This window comes from Canis lupus, chromosome 18 (assembly GCF_048164855.1).
Source record: "Canis lupus baileyi chromosome 18, mCanLup2.hap1, whole genome shotgun sequence".
NCBI classification, from domain to species: Eukaryota; Metazoa; Chordata; class Mammalia; order Carnivora; family Canidae; genus Canis; species Canis lupus.
The window spans coordinates 1825185-1846580 of record NC_132855.1 but is presented as its reverse complement, the minus strand read 5'-3'; the positions used below and the strand labels follow the sequence as shown (position 1 = coordinate 1846580).

General features: G+C 40.3%; 1 protein-coding gene across 2 annotated transcripts in view; it reads left to right on the top strand.

Moving 5' to 3' along the window:
• CPED1 (cadherin like and PC-esterase domain containing 1) overlaps nucleotides 1-21396 on the top strand; it is a 260855-nt gene that overhangs the window by 39886 nt on the left and 199573 nt on the right. For both annotated transcript variants that reach the window (XM_072783304.1, XM_072783303.1), the window contains exons 3-4: nucleotides 14518-14624; nucleotides 21211-21286. In XM_072783304.1, coding sequence (XP_072639405.1) covers nucleotides 14598-14624; nucleotides 21211-21286 — 103 coding nt within the window. In that variant the 5' untranslated portion in view covers nucleotides 14518-14597. The remainder of the gene's footprint in view (nucleotides 1-14517; nucleotides 14625-21210; nucleotides 21287-21396) is intronic.

Genomic DNA, 21396 nt, shown 5'->3' with positions numbered 1-21396 from the left:
CTGGGATAAAGAATGAGGATCTATTTTGAACCTCTTCGTTCCTGCTGTCAAAATTCTACCTACCTGATAAGGTTAAAGCATTTCCCATGCGACATGCAAAAAAATCTCTCATCTCACCAAACCTCACCAATATCAAAACTCTGTCATTATAAGTGAGGTAGTTTTCAGAATGAGAACTTTACCTGTTGTTTTATGGAAGTATAGCACGGAAATCCAAATTCACAGCTGTAGTATAGGGCAGATTGTTGCTGTTGGAAATTGGTACTTGCTGGGAAGAAGTAAGAATGCTGGGAATGCCAGCAAGGCAGGCGCATTCCATGGTAATCTGAAGGCTCCAGATAGCCAACGTATCAGGAATAATGAGTGTTTGCATATCCACTGATTTGTTTACTCAAGGATTTCTGTTATTTGTCCATTTTTTTGAAGAAATAGCATATTAAAATTTATCAGCAAGACCTTATTCCGCGGGTACCTGAAATCTCTAACTCATGACTACACAGCATGACTATTGCACGCTGAGACTGATTTTTATTTCTTGTCTTATGGAAAGAAATCCTATTACTTGTCACATTGAGTATTTTTAAGGCACTCTATGTGATATCAGAGACATTTTGAATTTTAAAATGATCAGGATCCAGGTTCATTTTTTGTACATTTTTGTTTCTGTGTAGCAGTTAATTGACATCGGATCGTACTTTGAAAGCTATGCAGTGTGTGAAAAGACAAGTGTCATTTTTCTCCGAGAATACTACTTCTTTTCTTGGCGGCATGCGTGCGTATTCTAACTGCATTTTTAGAAAATAGTCCCATTTACAAAGATGTCATATTTTTGTGGCACGGTACTGAGTTAAATATTTGCAAATACAGAGGTGAATGTGAAAAATTAAATCCAGATCCCAGCACCCAGGGGTGACACCGCTAATGTTGTGCATGTGCCCAGGCATCTCTCCAGGGCTGGCCCAAGCACGCACACACACGCACACACACGTGAACACACACACTTGCATCTTACTTACCCTTTTGCCTCCTGCCTCCTACTACAATGGCTTATCCCACATGATTTAGCAGACAAAATGTTAATATTCTGATATTCTGATAATAGCTTCGCCATGCCAACGTAGTACGGGAATAAATTTTCCTATCAGTAGTTTTAACTTGGTCTATTTTGATTATTATTAACTAAATGTGCTGTGATATGCACTTTATCTGCATTAACTTACTGAATTCTCACTCCGGGTGTGTAAGGTAGGTATTTCTGTCTAACAGATGGGGAACTGAGCAATCATCCCAGGACTGGTACAGCTGCGGTTTGGCCCAGAACTGTCTCTCTCCAAACCTGAGTTTCTAGCCACAAAATCACACTAGTTTCTGGAAAGTATATAAAAAATTTTTGCTTCATTCTTTTTAGTATTTCGTTATATGGAATATCCTAGTATTTTAACTAAATCCTTTTGGTAGACATTTAGAATTGTTCCAACTAATTGCTATACAACACAACTTTGCTTCAGTATTCATTTATATTACATTTTGGAGATCTGAGTGTAACACTCAATTATTTGGTGGGTGGGTGAAAATATTAAAACTGCTTCTCCTTGCCGAATTTCTCTAAAAAAAGGATGGTTCCTATTTTGGCTTTCATCACCAGTGCTAGTTCACAATCTTTAGGAAATAGGTGTTAAAATGTTTTTTGATCTGATGAGGTTAAAACTGACATATTAGTTTAACTTTTAACTACACAGGAAGTTTCCTGGGGCACCTGGGTGGCTCAGTGGTTGAACGTCTCCCTTCGGCTCAGGGCGTGATCCTGGAGACCCATCTGGAGTCTCAGATCCGGGTCCCTGCAGGGAGCCTACTTCTCCCTCTGCCTGGGTCTCTGCCTCTCTCTCTGGGTCTCTCATGATAGAGAAAATCTTTAAAAAAATTAAAAGGGAGTTTACTTGCACATCAATTAGAGATAAATGCTGTTTTTTAAACTTAATTTTTATTCATAAAACTTTTTCATACAAAGCATGTAAATAAGAAGTTTAGAGAGGGGCACCTGCTGGCTCAGTTGGTAGAGAAGGCAACTCAATCTCAAAGTTGTAAATTCAAGCTCCATGTTGGGTGTGGAGATTACTTACAAAAAAAAAAGGCTTATAGGAAGGAAATTCAAATGGCAAAAAAAAGAATAAAAAGATGGTGAAATTCAGAAAATGTTACAGAAAGACAATTTAAAGTGTAGATTATTGCACTTTACACTCACAGAATCAGCAAAACTCGAAATAGGTGCCTTCACCTATTGTTGGTAGGGATTCTGGGAGTGGAAGCTCTCAGATCTTGCTTTGGAAATGTGGAGTGTTATAGTCTTCTTCTGGAAAGCAATCTGGAAAAATCCATAAAATTTAAAATACTCCTACTTTTTAACCCAGCAATGTTGTTGGTGGGAATCAATCTGATAGCAGTGAAAGAGCATCAAAACATGATAAAATATGCACATGAATCTTAAAATTAACAATGTCAATGAAACAAAGAAAATGATTTTAAATAGCAACGATCAAAATAAAGGAATGTGATTACTATATGAATTTTGAATAATGAATAATAAGAGAGAGAAATAGCAAACCGTGCTCCAAGCCTCTGGTGAGGTGGGAAATGAATGTTATAAGAGGAAGGCCATGATTTTTCAGAACTCTGTTAATATCTGTGGGATAAATTATACCTGTTAGATGTGCAAGACCAAGTCACTTTATGGTATGCTTCAATAGTACTTGGCAGTTTCGCACTGACCTAAATATTCTTCATCTCATGGGTAACAGAATTATTAGCTTCAGGGGGCATTTCCAATATTCTCTTGGCTTCTAGGAGCAGGGCCAATTTTCAGAAAACTGTGAAGTGGATGAAACCTGTCTTAGGCGCTAGCCCAGCTGACCCATTAGCCAGGTGCCTCCTTGCCTGAAGCACCCACTGTAGGGTGCCATGGGGGCTGGCCTCGCTGCTCGGGTCACACCTACCACCTGGGGCCTGTTGGTACTCACTCATGAGGATGTACATTTCTTCACCATTAGTTTCAAGGCTCAAGGTGTCACCTAGTCTAGCAAATGCACTTGCACTGCCAATGAGAGAAAACTGCTGAGCCCAGTTCTAGATAATGTGCACGAATTTTAACTGAGGCCCACTACAGATGAGGTCCTTCCTTATCCTTAGATTGAAGCCACTAATGAGTGTCTTTCCTTCTATGGTAAGAAGGCCTATTGAAGACACATAAAGGGGTAGCAGAGAGTAGAAAGAGAAGATTATTCGCTGTGTTTTCTAAATTAGACGTGTATCACTCTATACAGAAGATAACATATTTTGTTTCTTGAAAGTTCATCAAGATCTGGATTTTTTTTTTTTTTTTTGGATCTGGATTTTTATCTGGAATTTATCTGCATGTGTATACCTTCCACTCATTTATTTATTAAACAAATACTAATGTAAAGCTTATCAAGTACTAGGCACTGTTCTAAGCACTTTACAAATATTGACTCATTTAGTCTTCATCCTATTCCCTAAATGTTGGTATTATTATTATTATTATTATTATTATTATTATTATTACAACTACTTTTTGGAATGACCTTGAACAAGTTCATTAGATTATCTGCTGCTTGATTTGAAAATGGAAGATAAGACTTGCTCTATCAATATCTTACAGAAGTGTATGATTGAGTTAAATAAATCTCCAAAGAGATTGAAAATAATGCATTATGAGCAGGAGATGTGTAATCCTAAAATACTTGTTGCATTAAGTAATAAGCCATTGAGGGAGTTGGTTCTTTTTCTCATGTTAGTGAATTAATTTTCTTAAGCCTTAGTTCTCATCTGTGCTGAATTAGTGTGGAATTATTCTTAGAATAAATTTTAAATCAATGACTCTCTCCTCCCTCTCAGATTGCTCACAGTCCCTGGTGCCTTATTATAAAATGTTAAGCCAGACATGACTAGGTTGCATTCATTGCATTTTAAAGAAGTCATGCAAAATGACTTTTAATAAAACAGGAAGAAGGAATAATATTTGGTTAAATGAAGTGTCACAATGCCAATTATACGCAGAAACCTCCTGTTCCATAATGTGGAATTTGATATAAGGAATGTCTGTCTAAAACTCATGTCAAGTACTTAAGTAATAAAAGAACTAATTTTATTATTTTTTTCAAAGAATTTATTTATCTGAGAGCGAGCAAGAGCGAGATAGAGCACAGAAGGAGAGAGAAGCAGAGGAGCTGCTGAGCAGGGAGCCCGACGTGGGGGTCCCTCCCAGGACCCTGAAATCGTGACCTGAGCTGAAGGCAGACACTTGACTGAGCCCCCCAGCTACCCCTAAAAGAACTCAGTTTAAAGCACCAGCTTCATAGCGAGTATTATGAGTAGGACATTATTTTCAGGCATCAGGATATTTCATAATTGACACCAGATACTCAAGTTACAGTCAACACATGGCTATTAAACAAGAACTATGGGTAGGGCACTAAAGTTGGTGTCAGTGGGAGAGAGGGCACGTCAAAGGCGAGTGAGACCTTTCAAGGATATAGGGCATAGGTAGACATGAGCGCCCCTCAAACATACACGTGCGTGTAGATCATCTGGGGATCCTGTTGTTGACAAATTCTGATTTGGTAAGGTCGAATTCGGAGGCTGAAATTTTTCATTTCTGTCAAGCTTCCAGCTGATGACAATGTTGCAGGTCCAAGGACCATTGTTGAGTAGTAAGGATGCTGTAATAAGTAACTGTAATACCGGACGCAGTATAAGCAGTACGAGGGCCAAATAAAACGTCCCAGAACAGAAAAGAAAGTTGCCAATTCTGAGTGTGGTGTGTAACGGGGAGCTCTCAAGCGGATTTTGTGAGGAAGAGCATTCATAGGGAAGAGCCGCATAGAGATCTGTAAATGCTTGGGGTCTCCGGGACCAACAAAGGGTCAAGATGACAGAAGAGGAAGTGGGGGCTGCTTTGAGAGAGGTGTGACTGGAAGCCCAGGTGAGGGCAGGTGTAAGAGGCCCAGGTGGCTTTGCTAAGGAATTTGATCTGTCTTGTGCTGGCAATGGCAAAATCTGGTTCTTTTGGAGGATTGCTCTGGCTGTAATGGGTTGGAGAAGGAAAAAGAGAAGCAGAGGGCCTAGGAGACTTTGCAGAGATGGCGAGATCTTAGGCTTAGAGAATGTGATAGGATTTGGAAAGGTCGGGAAATATTTAAGAAATTCCAGCTTAAAATGGATGGGAATTGGAAATCAATGGGATGTGGGAATGATAGACAAGTTGAAGATGACCTTATACCTTCTAGCTTGAGGGAGAGAGAGAGTGGCCACGCCTTTGATGCTAAGAAAAATGGAAGGAGGGACAAGATTTCGGCAGGAGACAATGGGTTCAGATTTCCACTCCTTCGGCAGGGCATTTGTTCTAGAAAGCAACTGGAAATGTCTCTCTGAAATACGAGAAGTGTAGAGAAATGTAAATTTGGGAGTCGGTGGCAAAGAGGCAATAGCTAAAGCAATGGATGTAAACGAAATCACCAAAGGATTTGAATTTAGAGAGAAATAGTGTTGTATGTAAGAAAAGGCTACAAATCTGGGGACTTGCACATGGTAACAGGAGGTCTCGGAACCCGAACTTGATCTATTTTCCAATTCTCGGTATTTTAAATACCATTAGAATTTTTATTAGCATACAATGCCTCTTGCATAAAGAGGAATTGTCTCTGCCTTCCAGCCTTGCGGTGCTGATTGGGTTCGCAGTGCAGCACCCTGAGTATGAAGGACTTAGTGAGATGCGTAGTTAGTACGTGAGGCTTTCGGCCCGGTTACGTCCACCGACTTAACGATCGTCTTATTTTCCCCGGAGGCCGTGTGCAGGCTGATCTTTCCATCCCTGAAGTCCACTTTATTCAGATTTTCTTACGTGATGTCCTTCCTCGGTTGACGGCCGCACCCAGGACATCGCATTAGGGTTGGTCCCCCTGCGTCCTTAGGCTTCTCTCACCTGTGACTGTTTCTTAGACTCTCTCTGTTGGTTGGGGGACTTGGCAGCTCCGGGACCAGGCCAGGCCCTCTGGGGTCTCTCCCCTGGGATTCGCCTGGTGTTTTCTCCTGCGATCAGACGGGGCTGCGGCCGCGGGAGCAGGAGCAGGAGCAGGAGCAGGAGCAGGAGGGGAGCCGTGGAGCTCGGCCCACCCTATGGAGCTGTGCAGGCTCCAGGTGACCCAGCGCTGCTCGTGTCAGCCCTGACCCGGGGTGGGGGCCCAGGGCCAGGCTCCCACGGCCGTCCTTTCACCTCCCTCTCCATCCTGCACTCTCGGCAGGATGCCCTGTGTTCAGCCCCGGACCAGGACCGGGAAGCTGTGCTCCACCGCCCCTTCGAAGAGTTTGGAGAAGCTACGTAAATTATTGGGTATTTTTACACTCACAAGCTTGGTCTCTTCATCCCCATCTATCTACTTATTCGGGTCATTTTTTCATGGTGACATGGACTCGCAGGTAGTTATTTTATACTTCGGGTTATAATCCAATATCATTGATTCTGTTGCTCATAGTGTTCCAGTTTGGATCATTGACTCCTGTGTCCCTTGGACGTCCTCGATCATTGTTTTTGTTTGTTTCCCTGTTGGTTTTTGGGCTCTTCCTACCTCCTGGCACAATGATGCTCTAGGCTCATCTTGTGTATTTAGTATTCCAGCCTCTTGAATCAGCCATTTCTCCAAGGACCTGTGGTTCCCTTTATTGGAGGATGATCCTAGAAACCAGTATCTAGGCACTAGGTGCAGTTTGATTTTTAAAATTGCTGAAGTGTTCATTTCCTTTAAGGTCTTCTAAGCTGGTGACAATTCCAGACATTTAGAAATTTGATAAAATGCTTTAGAGTTTTATCCTAGATAGACAACAATCTTGAAAGCAGTAAAAAAAAAGAAAGAAAGAAGAAAAAGTAGTAAAAGTTTAAATACACGTTTGATTACACTTCAGTAGCAGACTAAATAAGGGCCCTGAAAATCTTCAAAAATAGCATTTAAAAAACCCTATGGATTATTCCAAGGTAAACATTTCTTAGATTTATTTCATAGGAATAAACTGATCTCTTTCATTTCAAGTTCTTCTTAATGGAAAATTTCTTCAGAGCCTGAGTCTTTTTAAACTTTTGTAAAAATTTGAGCATAATATTGGTTTCTTGAGCTTATGAGTAGAGCAGAAGAATTTCAGGAGCTCAAAACTCCTCACAAAAACGATCTCATTGATCTTCACAGGGCAGAAAGAAGGTAGAGGGTATAGGATAGGAAAGCTTGATTTCTAGTGTGGATTTAGCACACCGTGTGTGTGTGGGGGTGGGGCGGGAATAATGGCTTAGAATTCTGTGGTAAAACACAAAGGTGTGTTTGTTTGTTTGTTTTGTTTTTGTTTTTTTTTGTTGTTTTTTTTTTAACATCACCTCTTAAAGGATAAGGAGCCACAGGGATCACAAGCAAAAACCCTTGACCAGACTCTTGGGGTAAGGAACTAGATTTAATTAGATTTTGTGACCATGTTGTATAATCACTGACGACCTAAAGATTCTATATATATGATTTCTCTTAAATTCTGCAATATTCAGTCCAATAAACATCTATTAAGTGTCTACAATACAATATAATCAGTGTTAGATAAAATACAATCAGTGTTAGATAAAAGAATGTGAATGGTTTTGTCCTTAAAGAAAAGTCAAGAATAAAATGTGGGCTACTGTTCTGTAGATCCATCATATAAAGAATATAGTTAAGAGAACTGGTTCATGCAACCTGGAAGATTCAGGAAAAGATACTTGCAAAAGGTATTTGCAATGACTACTTTATATCCAAACAATCTTACGGTGTTATGAAGCATAGAACCTAATTTGTCATCAATAAGTTAATCATGTGTTCGTGAATGTGACATTATTTACTAATTCTGATAAAGAATGGACACAGGGAAAATAATACTTTGTTATTCAGTAAGAATTTGATAGTCTGGTTGTGAAGACAAAAAGTATATAGGTGGAACAGTGACTCTATGAAATATTCTCATTTTGTCTTATAGAGGAAATTATGCATTATTTATAATTTAAACATCTTCAGTATTTCATGCTAAAAAACCCCATACATTTTAGGAAATCACCATCCTTGTATCCTTATGGAATCTAACAGTCTAATACTGTGCATAAGTAAATGAGGCTTGGCTTTTATAGCTATGTATCTTGGAAGCCTTTGGACAAGTTTATTTTCCAAGTCAGACTTTATAAATCTTTTCTGCTTCCATCTGATGTATGTGTTCACAAAAAAGTTTCCACTAAGTAAAGCACTTGGAATCTCCTTTCTTTAAAAAAAAAAAATTCCCTTAAATGCTGGGAATGGTTAACTTTATTTTCTTAGGCTAACTTCTCTCTTATTCTTACTAAGAACCAAAATGTATCTTTCGGTCCTTGTAAGACTACTTTAATATTTTCCCTCACTACTTCCATTTTTAATTTTTACAATATACTGGCTTTTGGTTGAGTTTTCATTGTTGATCTCTTGCTCACCTTCAGTTGTACATTCTCTGTGGATCTCACAAATATATAGCAAATAATTCTGAGATCCCGGCCACTGTTGTAGACCCTGAGGATATCGGAGTGAACAAAACAGGCACAGCCCTGCCTTCATGGAACTCACATTTAATGGGCAGGGCAGGCGGGCAATAAACACATAGACAAGATACCTATAACCTGTCAGATGATGCTAAATGCTATGATGAAAAATAAAGCAGGAATAGACTTAATATTCTGAGATTTTTATATAGTGCGCCAGAAAATTGAAGTTGTCATTCCTTGAGGATAAACAGCATTTATGTGAGTGATAATATCTCAGAGTTCTCTGTTGTTCTCTGGATTGAGTTACTGACCCGGTGAACTTTATCAATGAGGGAGGTCATCTGAGAGCCAGGAAATGATTGTTTGCTTTCCATGGCAGCCCGCCTCTGAGAGACTGGAAATATTCTGAAGACAGCCCTCACTCCGTAGGGCAGATGCTTGAGTAAAACAAAAACAAGAACAAAACCCTTAAAAATAGCTCTTATTTTAACACCGAGGATGTTACTTGCTTCCTGAGGACGAGGAGAGAACGATAGAAACTAACTCTACACCATTTTGTGTTGAGCTGATAAATCTGGACCCTGTCTGTGGAGTCTTCATTGCTCCCTGAGCCAACACTGAGGAGGCATGTTGGGGTGGTGTTATCAGCAATTTTGTTCCACAGATTATGGGGAGGAGCCCATATAGGTTTTTCATGTTTTTGTAATTTTGAGATGAAGAACAGAACATCCACATCCTGTTTTCCTAGAACAATGTCCTATGACCTCTCTATTTATGGGCTTGGCAAGTCCAATGTGGGAGTTAGTCTCACTCTGGTTTCTTTGTGACAGGGAAAGAAATCATTTTAACCATCAAAAAAAAAAAAAATCTAAGAAACTTTTAGAGATTTCTTTTCAAAAGTAGGTGGAGGCCAGGTTAATATTTATAGTTCCTGAGTATATGTGCGGTTGAGTGCTCCCTCCTTCTACAGATAAACATTTTACTTAAATTACCAATGGTAGCTAAGAATGCTTTGGGGCACTAGGTGAGGGTCTAGGAATGCCCGGGGTACCTGTTACAGACAGTCCTTTTTGCCTCTAAGGCCCCAAAGGACATGGCTGTGCTGGAGAGTAGTTGGAAAAATACCAAAGCTATCTAATTCCTCTTCGTCTCAGGTTCCTCTCTTGTAGAGTGTGTAGAATAATTGTGTCTACCCCATAGGGTTGTTGGAAGTTCTGCGTAAGTTAAAACACGGGAGGTAGCAAAAGCTGAATTTCTCTATTGCCTCTGTGGTTTCTGAAGGGATAATGATGTTACGGCCACGAATGCGGCCCCTGGAGCTAAACGTCCTGTGTTCAAATTTTCTTCCTACCACTAACTAGATGGCTGACCTTGAACAGGTTATTTAACCTGACTGTGCTTTTCAAAAAGAGAATGATCATATCCAGGAGGCTATGGTGTGGAATAAATGAATTAATACAAATACTTGGAATAGTACCGGGCTTCCTGTAAGGGCTCAAGAAAGATTTACTGTTGATATCATCACTGCTACTACTAGTACTATTGTTTATTTATTAGTGTGGCTTTGGCACTCAGATCCTGGTGCAATATTGTAGGGAGCTGGGCTGAACCATTGAAAGGTCTCCTTTTCCCTCTGCCAGGAAAATCTAAGAAACCACCATCCAATTCGGCCAAGGGTGGCTTTGCCTGGTTATTTTTTTTCCCAAATCCAAGTCTGACCTCTTAGCTCTTACACTCTGATAATGTCAACCGTCCAGGGAAGAAGAAACACTGAGGAAGGCCAACACACTCCAGGTGCCTCAAAAAAAAAAAAAAAAAAAAAAAAGTCCTAGGCAACTTATAACTATGGTGACAGCCTTGAGACAGGCTGAAGGTCATAAAGGGTCCAAAGAGAAACTGTAGGGGAGACATGAGAGCTGGCCCACCTTGGAGTGGTACACGGGTCACTCTTCCAGTCCAACTGGAGAGAAAAGACCTAAGTCAAAAGGACGTCCACAGGCTTCTCCTGATTTTTCCAGTCTAAGAGACCACACTTCAGTCCTCACCAACTTTAACAGCCAATAAAACGTCTCTGGAGTTGAAATGACCTTACTCAACCTTGCAGGAGAGCGTGGCCCGATCTGAAGATCAAAGGGTGTGTTCAGACATCCTTTGAAGACCAACTGACCAAATATCAATTTGCCTGCTGGCCTCTTAACAAGGCCAATTTACCTAATGAACGACTCTAATTCATTTGAAAGCTAAAGCGTGGAACATCATCTTGCTGAATGAGCAATTCATGCAAAACTGACACCCAGTGTTTTACATGGGGTCCCGACCGTTCCCCTGGGAGGCAGAGCCAGGCAGGGGGGCCAGGCCAGGCCACATGGCCAGGTGGAGGGAATGTGGGAGGCTGTCCTCGGCTCCCATCAGGGGACCCAGTATGACCACAGCCTCCGAGTTTTCAAATGAAAGCAGGAATCTGGGTCTTGGTGTGAATTACACTGACATTCGCATTTTGGCAAATAGTTAAAATTTAAAACAAAAACAAAACAAAAATCGTGCAGGCCAAACGCACCACCCCACATGCAGGCTTGATCTCTCCGGGGGGCCCCTCAGCCTGCAGTCCCTGCTGTGCACCTGGGCCTTGGCCTACTCACGGCTCGGCTCGCTTGCAGCTCCTGAGCGTGGCCCCACAGCTCCGCGATATTCAGCAACCTGTAATGTTGCTGAGGCACATATTTGTTTCCCAAAAGCTCCAATGTTGACTTCTGAATGTGATTTACTTAGCTAGTGAATGTGCTTTTTTCTCTGCCGGTTTCTTTTTCTTTTCTTTTCTTTTTTTTTTAGATTGTATTTATTTATTTATGAGAGACACACAGAGAGGCAGAGACACAGGCAGGGGGAGAAGCAGGCTCCCCGTGGGGAGCCTGATGCGGGACTCCATCCCAGGACCCTGGGCTGAAGGCAGATGCTCACCTGCTGAGCCACCCAGGGATCCCCCTCTGCCTGGTTTCTAAACTTCAGTGTGGCTTTTGGGATTTTTTTAAACCAAGTTTGGATACATGGTGCCACTCATAAAACAAATGAAGCTTTTTCTTTTAAAAGGGGCTAAATAGGAATTTTGAATGGAAACAATCAGCATTTTTCAGACTGTGGAGGCAGTCTTGAGATTCTTGGCTATATCTTACTTGAATTTTAAGGGTAAATTTATTGTGCTCTAAAGTATTTTTGAGATATTAATTTTAAATTTAAAATATCTGTTAAATATTTTTGAGAGGTACGTGGTGTCCCTTATGAATGTCAAAAACCTGTATGGCACTTTATAAGTTATCCTAAATTCTTTTTAATGTTCATATCCCCCACAGATGGTTGAAGGCGGTGACTGTACTTTCTCTCTCTCTTTTTTTTTTTTTGCTATTTACATTCATAATTCTAGTGCAATGTCCTGCTCATAGGAGGTTCTTAATAAATTAAATGCTTTGCATTATTTAAATGTATCTTCCAGTTTTAAACATTTATGGCTTAGAGATATATATTGTAATCAAATTGAGAAATTGTGTGTATGCCTTGGGTAGTGAGGGGGGGCATGTGTCAGCCTTGAAGAAATATAAAACCTACTGTGTCTTTTTTAAAAGATTCTATTATTTGAGAGACAGAGAGAGAGTGAGAGAGAGAGAGAGGCAGAGACCCAGGCAGAGGAAGAAGCAGGCTCCATGCAGGGAGCCCGACGTGGGACTCGATCCCGGGACCCCGGGGTCATGCCCTGGGCCCAAGGCAGACGCTCCATGCAGGGAGCCGGAGCCGGGCTCGAACCCAGGACTCCCGGATCGTGACCTGAGCCCAAGGCCGACCTTAACTGACGGAACCTCCCAGGTGCCCCCCGCTACTGTATTTTTAATGCCCAAACAATCTAGTCCACGATTTGAAAGCCTCTCTTTGCATATCCTTATCTTCTTAAAATACTTGGTTGAGGATGTTATGTCAGGAGGTTTCTTCTAGAGTTCTAGTGTGTCTTGGGCTAGAAATAATGCCAAATGCAGCCATCTTTGTGTTTTCCCTTTTGACTTCATATCAAAAGTTTTGGCTGAAAGTGCCAGGTGCACATTTTCAATAAAGTCATGGAATCATCATAGAATATTTGGTGTGGGCTTTAGGAAATCCTTCGGAGTCTCCTTCAACGTGAGGATGCATGAGACAGCGTAGACCTTCCCGCCAAGGCCTGGTGGCTAATACAGGCAGAACTTTCTCCCGCCCCTAAATTGCCTGCAGCATCTTTCCGGGTCCCCTTGGACTATTGTGCTATATTCCAGCCTCTTGAGATCTATGAGGCAAACAGAAAAGCCCTGGGATGGGAGCTCCCGTGTTAACTGAGTTCAGTTCTCCGGATCCTTTAGTTTGGCAGAGGGTTTCTCTTCGAGGAACAGGGTCATTCCAAAGAGCCAGAGAGCACAGAGCTTGTCAAGACGTAAAGGACGTGGTGGGTGCACAGTGGCATTTCATTCCTGATGGTCGTAGATCACTCTTCATTATCAATCTTTCCCGCCCCCTGGAAAGCCCTTCTTTGAAAGCGTTACGTGTTCAAGTGAGAAATTCTTTTGGGAAACCATAAAAAAGACAGAATTTGGTTGTTTCCTAGCTTTTTAGAAGCCACTAGTACCTAATGAAAGATGACTGATGAGGTCTGGCACGAATAGTTACCGCAGGAACATTATCTTAGGACTGATCAACAGGAGAGGCCATCTGGACAGAAATCGCTTAATTTTTTAAAAGTAGATTTCCACCCAAGATGGGGAGAGTTCCCAAGTAATATCAATCCTTTTGTACATGATGTAGTGTTTGCAGGTTATTGCTGAGGTACCTATTTCTATATCGTCTGAAGCAACATGTTTACTGCCCTATCACGGGCTGGTTGTTCATTCATTTAACAATTTTTTAAAAGATTTTATTTATTTATTTGAGAGAGCGTGAACACACACACACACACACCAGCAGCTGGGGGGAGGGTAGCAGAGGGGCAGACGGAGGGGGAAGAGCAGACTCCCCGCCGAGAGGGAGCCCGATGCCAGTCCCAGGACCCCGAAATCATGACCTGAGCCGAAGGCAGACGCTTAACCGACTGGGCCACCAGGCGCCCCTCATTTAACAAATATTTTTCAAGTACCAATTACATGCAAGACATGTTGATAAAAACCTACATAAATAAATCAAAGACAGTAAGGGAAAATAAACGTATAACACATGTTAATTTTCAAATGTCCAAGTATTATGCAAGAATGTACTCTTCTGAGATTATTTTGGCAAGTTACTAGGATTTATTGGCAAAGAGCTTTGTCCTTGGTAAATAGCTGAAATATCATTTCCTTCGGCCCATGTTATACTCTGTATTTTGACCTCAGCTTTGCTATCTATAACTAGACCACAAATTCCTTTTAGACAAAACCTATTTTTTAAAATTTTCATTGAATTTTATTTTCTGCTGACAACAACTTTTTCTTTGTAAGAAATCTTATAAAGGGATATCCGATGTTTAAGTTTTCTGAAAAGTAACGGTGATACCAAAGTCCAGAACAAAATATTTGGTGTTTTGACTTCTTATCATTATTTGATTTTGGAACCAGCCTCTATCTTAAGAGACTTTATAATCCTCTTTCCTCCCAATCTCCAAATAAGACTTCATAAATGTACAAAGTTAGTGACTTAAAACATTTAACCTCTAGTCTTTTAGTTTTATGACATCACTTTAGATAAGTGAATTTTCCTTGATATAATAATAAATATAAAAATATTTCTACATTAGAAAAGTTGCATTTAAGTTACTTCAAATATTGACTTAAATATGTTCAGAATCATTTGTGTTTTAGGATTTAAATAATAAAATTTTTAAGTCTAAGAATGGTGCCTTCAAAAATCTGATAAAAATTATTTATTTTTCAATATTCTTTTGCTATTAGGTGATTTGGGCTCTTGGGATCTCCTCATTTGCCTGTCTTCTAGGAAAGCTGGTGGAAAACCTTGCATATCCAAGGAAGACATGTGCCTTTTAGGTTTACATCAAAAGGTAAATATCCTTTTCGAAATGTTTGCAGACTTTAATGGCTTTTTGGATATTAACGCCAGCATTTCTTGGCCCATAATATTTTTTTTAATGTGAGAAAAGCATCAGAGCTGCTAGTTATTTCTCAGTAGTGAAATAGTATTGTAGTAGCTACACTGATTACTTGGTATTTCTGCAGTTGATAATCTTGGTATCTCCTTCCTCCTGGTAGCTCTTGACTTCCTTGGCCTTTGGGTTGAGCACATCATCTTTTTTTCTTCTTGTCCATCTCTGGCCATTCCTTCTCTGTTTTCTTCATAGCCACCTTTCCTCTGCTCATACTTTAGATGCCTGTGTTCCTCAACACCATTCCCAAGGCGATTGAGGATTCCCAAAGGTACATCTAAAATTCAGGCTTCTTCCCAGTCTCCAGGCGCACATGTATAACTGCCTATTAAATATCACCTTCGTGTCACACAGACGCCCCAAATCAACAGGGAGAAAAATAGCTCGTACGTTCCCTCGTAAGTCACTGCTACTCTTGCATTCAGTAGCTCTGCAGGACTCCTGTTCTATTGGTCACGAGCATGATCAACCACAACGTCACTCCCTACGGTAGGAAGCCGGCCTTCACCTCTGATTCCCTCCTCTCGCGTGTCACCTGCGTTCCACCAATCACCACTACTAGAGAACTTTAAGTACATCTCAAGTATTTTATTTCTCAAGTATCCCTACTCGCTGCCTCTATCCTGGCCAATCACCTTTTCTCACCAGGGTCGTCGTAGAATCCTCCTCACTGCTTTTTCTGAAGCAAGTGCTTTGTCCCTGAAATCCACCCTGCCCACGGTTGTCAGGATGAGAAATATTAAAGTGCTGAACTAACCCGGTTGCTCGTGCACTTAACCTTTGAATAGCTTTACACCAACCGTGAGATAAAGTCTACGGTCTTCCCTGTGAATATCAGTCAACCTCCAGGCAGGAGACAAATGCTATATATATATATATATATATATATATATATATATATATATATATATATTTTTTTTTTTTTTTTTGGTTTGAAAAATGTATGTTTATTGGAAGGAACCTTATTTATTTATTTATTTATTTATTTACTTATTTAATAAATTTATTTTTTATTGGTGTTCAATTTGCCAACATATAGAATAACACCCAGTGCTCATCCCATCAAGTGCCCCCCTCTGTGCCCGTCACCCAGTCACCCCATCCCCTGCCCATCTCCTTGTCTACCATCCCTTGTTCGTTTCCCAGAGTTAGGAGTCTCTCAGGTTCTGTCTCCCTCCCTGATATTTCCCACTCATTTTTTCTCCTTCCTCTTTATTCCCTTTCACTATTTTTAATATCCCCCAAATGAATGAGACCATATAATGTTTGTCCTTCTCCAACTGACTTACTTCACTCAGCATCATACCCTCCAGGTCCATCCATGTCGAAGCAAAGGGTGGGTATTTGTCGTTTCTAAGGGCTGAGGAATATCCCATTGTATCCATAGACCACAGCTTCTCTATCCATCATCTTTCGATGGACACCGAGGCTCCTTCCACAGTGTGGCTATTGTGGACATTGCTGCTGTGAACATTGGGGTGCAGGTGTCCCGGCGTTTCACTGCCGTATTTGAAAGGATTTAACTGAAGAGAAACCAATGAAGGAGCTTTTTATTGCGGTTCTGACAAAATAAGAGAAATGAAATTAGGGACAATCTAATTTTAAAAATTAGGGAGAGAAAAGGATTAGAGGCACCAGGGATCAGCAGCCTCGTAAGATTTCACTACCCTTGGTCTGAGGAAGGGTATGTAGAAGGAGTGGTTTGTAAAACTTAATGAGAACTGAGGCCAGGAAAGAGGCCTCACTGGGAAGGGGCTGCAAAGGAGCGGGGGTTGGGGGTGCCATTGCCAAATCATAGCCCTGCAGAGAGGAAGCCAGGGAGCTAAGTGCTCTCTTTACTCCTACCCATCGATCTCTTGCCAAGGCCTCCTGTTGGTGCCACGCATCACTCTAAGCCTCACATGTTTATTTTTGCCCATTCTTTACCTACGAGGAGATTGACGTGCAGAAAAATTCAGAGAATTGCCCGAGTTCTCATTGCTAATAAATGAGGCAACCAGGATTCAAACTCGGGCAGTTTGGCTCCAAATTTTGTTTTCCTAACCACATCACTATAAACCTCTTCTGGATAAATATTTAGGACCGACTGCATTTACAGACTATGCTAATGAATACTCTTAAAGAATGCATTAGTTCTAAATGCTTCATATTAGATAACTGTCACGTTGGAGCATGAATAATTTGAAGCTTTATGAACCATGACTTATTTATGTCAACATAAATATTCAAAACAGAAGTTGCTTCCAATTTGTTGGGGATTCTGAGATGAACAAAGAAAGGGCTCCTGCTCAAATTAGGGTTACTCATCCCATCAGAGCTTTGGAATTTAAGCACTTAACGAAAGTGATCTTAAGATTTGTTATGAAAAAATGAATGGCCTGGAGTCTCTCTAGTCAGAAGGAGAGGAACATGATTTTAAAACTGTTGGTCCCTGTGATGCTGAAAGTGAAGTGAGGTCCACTATTTGGGGTAACACTAAGTTTAGTAACTGGGGCTCTATTTCACCTTTAACAGAAAGGCTCTAATGTTTCAAGAGCAGAGGGATTCATTTCTAGCTCTAAATGTTTGTAGGATTAGCAGTCCCTAAAACCAGGATGCTGTTTTTAGTACTTGGAGCACTGAGAACCACTGAAATGGCTCTTATTATAAAGCATTTGAGCACATTTTCAGGTGAATTTGATGGAATGATAATTGCACGGGAGAGACAAGGAGATAATGACTCTTCTTGTCATTAATTCTCGTCCTTGTGGAGGATACTGAACAGCTTTTGGAGAACACCTGAGTTTTGATAAAGTAAAGAATAGAATGTGTGTAACAATCTAATGAAAAAAAAGAAGTCCCTTAAGATACAGTGTGAAGTGTGTGTCACTTTGCGTGAGCCCTCCCAATTTTTTCCCCAAGTGCTTTCTTACACTTTATAAGTAGTCCAAATTCCAACGTCTACTCTCCTTAATGAGTTATTGGTATTACACTAGTATTACTTTTCATTTATAAACACTTTCTGAATGTTTAAAATTATATACTGTTGTTCCTATTAATGAACAAAAATCTCCAAATAAGAAGGATGTTTTACTTTTGCTTCTGATAATATGTAATAGGAACAATTTAGATGTAGATGACCTTCAGGTTAGGATTGTGGAAGGTATGTGGGGACTGAAATCTTTCTTTCTTCCTTTTTTTTTTTTTCAAAGCTGAGCTGCCCTCTCTTATTTTAAGATTTTATCTATTTATTTGACAGAGAGAGAGAGAGAGACAAGTAGATAGAACTGCAGACAGAGGGGAAGCAGGCCTTCGCTGAGCAGAGAGCCCGATGCGGGGGCTTGATCCAAAGACCCTGGGATCATGACCTGAGCCGAAGGCAGACAATCGACTGAGCCACCCAGGTGCCCTGGGATTAAAATCTGTCTAAATGTACATTTCCTTTTTCTCAATTTGATCTCAGAAATATCCCAGGGCTCCACCATCATTATCATTTTTCATATGCATTCTAATCTTTTCAAAGATATAAAAGGTTTTATGCCAAGAAAAACAGCAGCTTCAAAAAAAAAAAAGAAGAAGAAAAAGAAAAACAGCAGCTTCTATAAAATATACACATTTGCATATGTGTATGTAAACTGTTCAAACCCAATATGAAATCATTATATATTGAAAATAATTATTTGGGTGATAATGATGTGTCGTAGATTCTTTAGGTATAAAAAAAGGAGCACTCTGGGGGGGGTTGTTTATGGGGGAGGTTGTGCATGTGTAGGGGCAATGGGTATGTGGGAAATCTCTGTACCTTCTGCTCAATTTTGCTGTGAACCTTAAAACTACCTGAAAACTTCTTTGAATACGTTCCTTTTGATAATGATGCAAATCTCATATATTTTATGATGTACATAAAAATAAGAATAAAAAGCAATAATGTTATCTTATATTAGCTTACGGAAGAGCTTTATTAGGTTTAATGATGAGAATAGATGGAAAATACACGTAATATAGCTGACTTGCTATGGCTGTATGACCCACAGCCCTTGAATATGTTTCTTTGTGCCAAGTTATTCAGTTTAACTGCTTAGTCTGGTGCTCTGTTACAGAGTAGAATGGAAATGATATTTCTTGTGTCACGTGTCACCTTGGTTATGTCATCTGCGGAGACTCTGTGAATTCCAAAGATGTGCTTTGGAGGAAGGAACAGGGGAAGAGGTCACTGAGTGGGGGATGGAAAAGCGGAAGGCGGAAGCCTGAGAGCAGTTGCTTCCCTTGGCTTGGCTCTGCTTTCTGATTCTGAGTCAGTTTTTTCTTCTGACCTCAGGTCTCATATAGAAAGTCACCTCTCCAATGAGATACAGTGACCGACACTTCTGCTGAAATCTGTGCAAGCTGTACTCTATCTTTGCAGCACCTTTACAAGGTCCTCTGTCCCATGAGTTAAGTCACGATTATTCATTTGGCCAGGCCTCTTCCATTCCTTTGTCTAGGATGAGACAGCTCATCCAGGATGCTCTAAGCACCTGCTGTAACAGCACATTGGCTCTGAACTCTTCAAAAAGCAGGAGGAAGGTTTAAACTGGACCTCATCACCACATAGCCTTTAATGATACTTACCTCATGCTACTCTTCATTCTGAGTCCTTCTATTAAAGTTTCTATGTAGTCAGTAGCAACTGAGTGATTTTGCCCGGTGAAAGAGGAAATGGTTCAGGTTTATTGACTTTTAAAGCTTTTGACAATATAATTTACTTATTTTTTTTAAAGATTTTTAAAAAGATTTTATTTATTTATTCATGAGAGACACAGAGAGAGAGAGAGGCAGAGACACAGGCAGAGGGAGAAGCAGGCTCCATGCAGGGAGCCCGACGTGGGACTCGATCCCGGGACTCTAGGATCACGACCTGAGCCAAAGGCAAATGCTTTAACTGCTAAGCCACCCAGGCATTCCAACAATCTAATTTAGAAAGAGTCTTTGTATATTATCCTTTTGAAAAAAAAAATAAAAGCTTTTATTGAAGTTTCTCTATACTTTTGCCATATCCTCTCTTCCCTCCAGCCATTCTTAGGAAGTCTGAATTGTAAACTTAAGGACCTTCTGAAAATTCTTTGTTTTTTTACTTTTAGTCTCTGAACTTTCTCATGTTTGCATCTGAGAAATGTAGACCCCTTAAAAGTCTAACGTGTACCACACTTACAGCCTTTGCACTCCCAGGGCCAGAGGAATGTGCCTCGGACTCTGGTATCTTTGGAGACCTTCAACCTTGAGCTTTTAACAGTGTGGCTCACACAGATTCACAGGAGCTGGTTCTGCTCAAGCCCCCACTTCATTCATTCACAACGTGGGCTGAAAGTTGACTGTTTGCCAACTAAATGAGTGGAGTGAACAAGGGTTGGAGAATGTTTAATCAACACGTTGTTTCAAAGCATTTTAAGCGGATCGTTTTGTAAAAAACTACCCCTGATGATTGAATTACTGAATCGATAAAAACCTTACAGAAGCAGGGAAACTCAGAGGCCAAAAGCTCTACAAGGAGAAGCAAAGTGACGTGCTCAGGGTTATGATTCTGTTAAATGTCCTCCGTGGACATGTGGGAGTGTACTCCGTGGGAGTGTAACCCGTGTTTCCGGTTCTCTCTTCAAGTGCAGCTAGGTTCTTTTCTAATAGGACTCGTCAGTAGGACACAGTGAAGAAACTACAATACTTGATAAGCTTAGAGTGAGTTAATTTAAAAGCAATCACCAATTTCTCAAAAGTGAATCTGATTTTCAAACTAATTTACCGCGATCTCTTTCTGTTGGTTGTAACAAGGCTTTGCCATTTGGGGCGTTCTTCTCCGAATTTAGTTGAAAACAGCTTGATAATCAGTCTGTAAATTCAGAAGAGAAGGAGAGAATTGAGCTTGTTTGTGTCTCTTTTCTTTATAAGGTAAAACATATATTTGAATTTATGATAACTTCTATGAAGCTTTCTGTGAACAAATTTTTGTGAGAATACAGTTTTGCGGTGACTGGATTTTATATCTGGAAGCAATCATGCCCTTCAATGTGAAGTGAAGTCTATAAAAGTTTGAAACAGGATTAGCACTGAATTTCCACTAAATGTCTGTGATTCAAATCACTGAGTGCTTTTGGATCTTCAGAGTTTGGTAGTGCCATTTTCTGAAAAAAGCAAACTTGGCCGCTGTCAAGTTATTTGTGTCACTCTATTTGCCATAAGGACATTAGTATTTCCTTTTAGTTTTAGCACTTATCATGGCTTTGAAATATATCAAGGTTTTCAGAAGTGTTCCCAAATATTTTAAAGATTTCCAAGGGCAAGTTTTTGTTTTATATTATCAAAGAAACCACTTTATTATTCTGGATTTGAACGTTGACTTGCAGAGATTTGAAGGTAGGGTGTGGACGAGGTAGACAATAGTTCATAACTATAACTCTGTGGGTTTTTGCATTTCCTGTGCTTTAGCATTTATGAATGCCTAACTCACTAGAATCTTTCTCATTCCTTTCAGGTAAACATATTACCAGAAATACAGCATCAGCTTTGCAGAAAAGAAGGATTATGTCAAATAATTAGGAGATTTCCAGGTAATCTTTAGTTTGCTTCCTTATGCATAAACATGTAAGATATGTAGGCCGCATCACCAGATACGGAATAATGAGATCTCAGACCTGCATATTTAGCTCCTCCGTCTATC